We start from the raw sequence: 1,740 nt of genomic DNA, 5'->3' as shown, positions 1-1,740 counted from the left end.
CATTCGTTTTTTTAAATAATATTTTATTTTTAAAGTAATCTTTACCCCCAATGTGGGGTGGTTTCAAACTCAGAACTCTGAGATCAAGAGTTGCACTTCCCACTGACTGTGCCAGCCAAGCACCCCATTATTATCATCTTGAAAAAATTTTTAAAAGATTATAAGAAATAGGGGCGCCTGGGTGGCTTAGTCGGTTAAGCGTCCGACTTTCGCTTAGGTCATGATCTCGCGGTTCGTGGGTTCGAGCCCCGCGTCGGGCCCTGTGCTGACTGCCAGCTCAGAGCCTGGAGCCTGTTTCAGTCTGTGACTCCCTCTCTCTCTGACCCTCCCCTGCTCACGCTGTCTGTCTGTCTGTCTCTCTCTCTCTCTCTCCTAGAAATAAATAAAACATTCAAAAAATTAAAAAATAATAATAAAAAAAAAGAAATAGGAATGTTGTGGCCCCTGGGTAGCTTAGTCAGTTGGGTGTCCAACTTGGTAACTGGCTCAGGTCATGATCTCACAGTTCATGGCATTGAGCCCTGAATCTGGCTCTGCACTGATGGTGGAGAGCCGGACTGGGATTCATTCTCTCTCTTTCTGTCTGCCCCTCCCTCACTTGTGCGCATGCTCTCTCTCTCAAAATAAATAAATAAATGTTAAAAAAAGAAATAGAAATGTTACGTGTTCTTTGCCCTTGCATAAAATTATCAATGAGCTTTATTTTTTAAATCACAACTTTCTACGTTGTCTGAATAATATGCAATATTCCCCATTGAGTTTTTAAGACGAAACCATTATAAAAACAAAAGCACCCTCAAGATGGTACAGTCCACTCCCTAACTTGCCCATGTTGTCTCTAAGAGGTTAACTAAACAGAAGGATGGAGGGGCGCCCGGGTGGCTCAGTCAGTTAAGCATCCAACTTTGGCTCAGGTCATGATCTCACGGTTCAGGAGTTCGAGTCCTGCGTCAGACTCTGTGCTGACAGCTCAGAGCCTAGAGCCTACTTTGGATTCTGTGTGTGTGTCTCTCTCTCTGCTCCTCCCCCCTTGTACTCTGTCTCTCTCTCAAAAAATAAACATTAAAAACATTTTAAATTAAGAACAAGAAAAGAAGGGTGGAAACATGAAGCCCCACAGTGAAGAGAGGCTTCGCATACAACTCAGGCCTTACCCTAATTGCTTTCAGTCCATTTGACACTTTATCTTCTTGGACAACCGCAGTAACTTCCTGTCCAACATTCAGAAGCACTTTGCGGGTCACAGCCTCACTGGAGAAGTAGATCAAATCATCAATCATGCCATAATCGCCACAGTACCTTGTCACGACACCCTGGACGGTCTTGAGCTTGGTGTCACCTGAGATGCATAACAAAGAGATTACATGGACCATGAGTAAAGCAAGCCTACCCTACAATTAAACCCCACCAGAGAAGGGCGGAGTACAGGCGCAGCCAGGGAGTCTGGAACCCTCCCACGGTGGGGTATCTTCAGAAAGTAAGACTTTTGAGGTAGACGGCCTGGGTTCCTCTGAGGGGCACAGGCAGCTGACTTGGTGGGGAGAGCTCGGACTCCAGAGCCACACCGCCTGGGTTTGAATCCCAGCTCTCCCGCTCCCACTCGTGTATCTCTGGGTTAGGTCCTTACCCATTAACCACTCTGGGCCTCTTCCCACCTGCAGGGCGGAGGCAGCTGGTCGGAGCCCCGCGGGGCCAGCCCGGGGGCCGAGGCTCGTGTACTGTGCTGCTCGCTCTGGCTAG

At 47.7% G+C, this 1,740-nt stretch overlaps 1 protein-coding gene across 1 annotated transcript in view; it reads right to left on the bottom strand.

Moving 5' to 3' along the window:
* Positions 1–1,740, bottom strand: part of MOV10L1 (Mov10 like RNA helicase 1) — a 72,470-nt gene that overhangs the window by 69,952 nt on the left and 778 nt on the right. Inside the window, exon 2 of the mRNA XM_077758052.1 lies at positions 1,155–1,339. Within this exon, the coding sequence (XP_077614178.1) occupies positions 1,155–1,339 (185 nt within the window). The remainder of the gene's footprint in view (positions 1–1,154; positions 1,340–1,740) is intronic.

This window comes from Crocuta crocuta, unplaced genomic scaffold (assembly GCF_008692635.1).
Source record: "Crocuta crocuta isolate KB4526 unplaced genomic scaffold, BGI_CrCroc_1.0 scaffold143, whole genome shotgun sequence".
Classification (NCBI taxonomy): Eukaryota; Metazoa; Chordata; class Mammalia; order Carnivora; family Hyaenidae; genus Crocuta; species Crocuta crocuta.
This window is presented reverse-complemented; position numbering and strand designations above follow the sequence as displayed.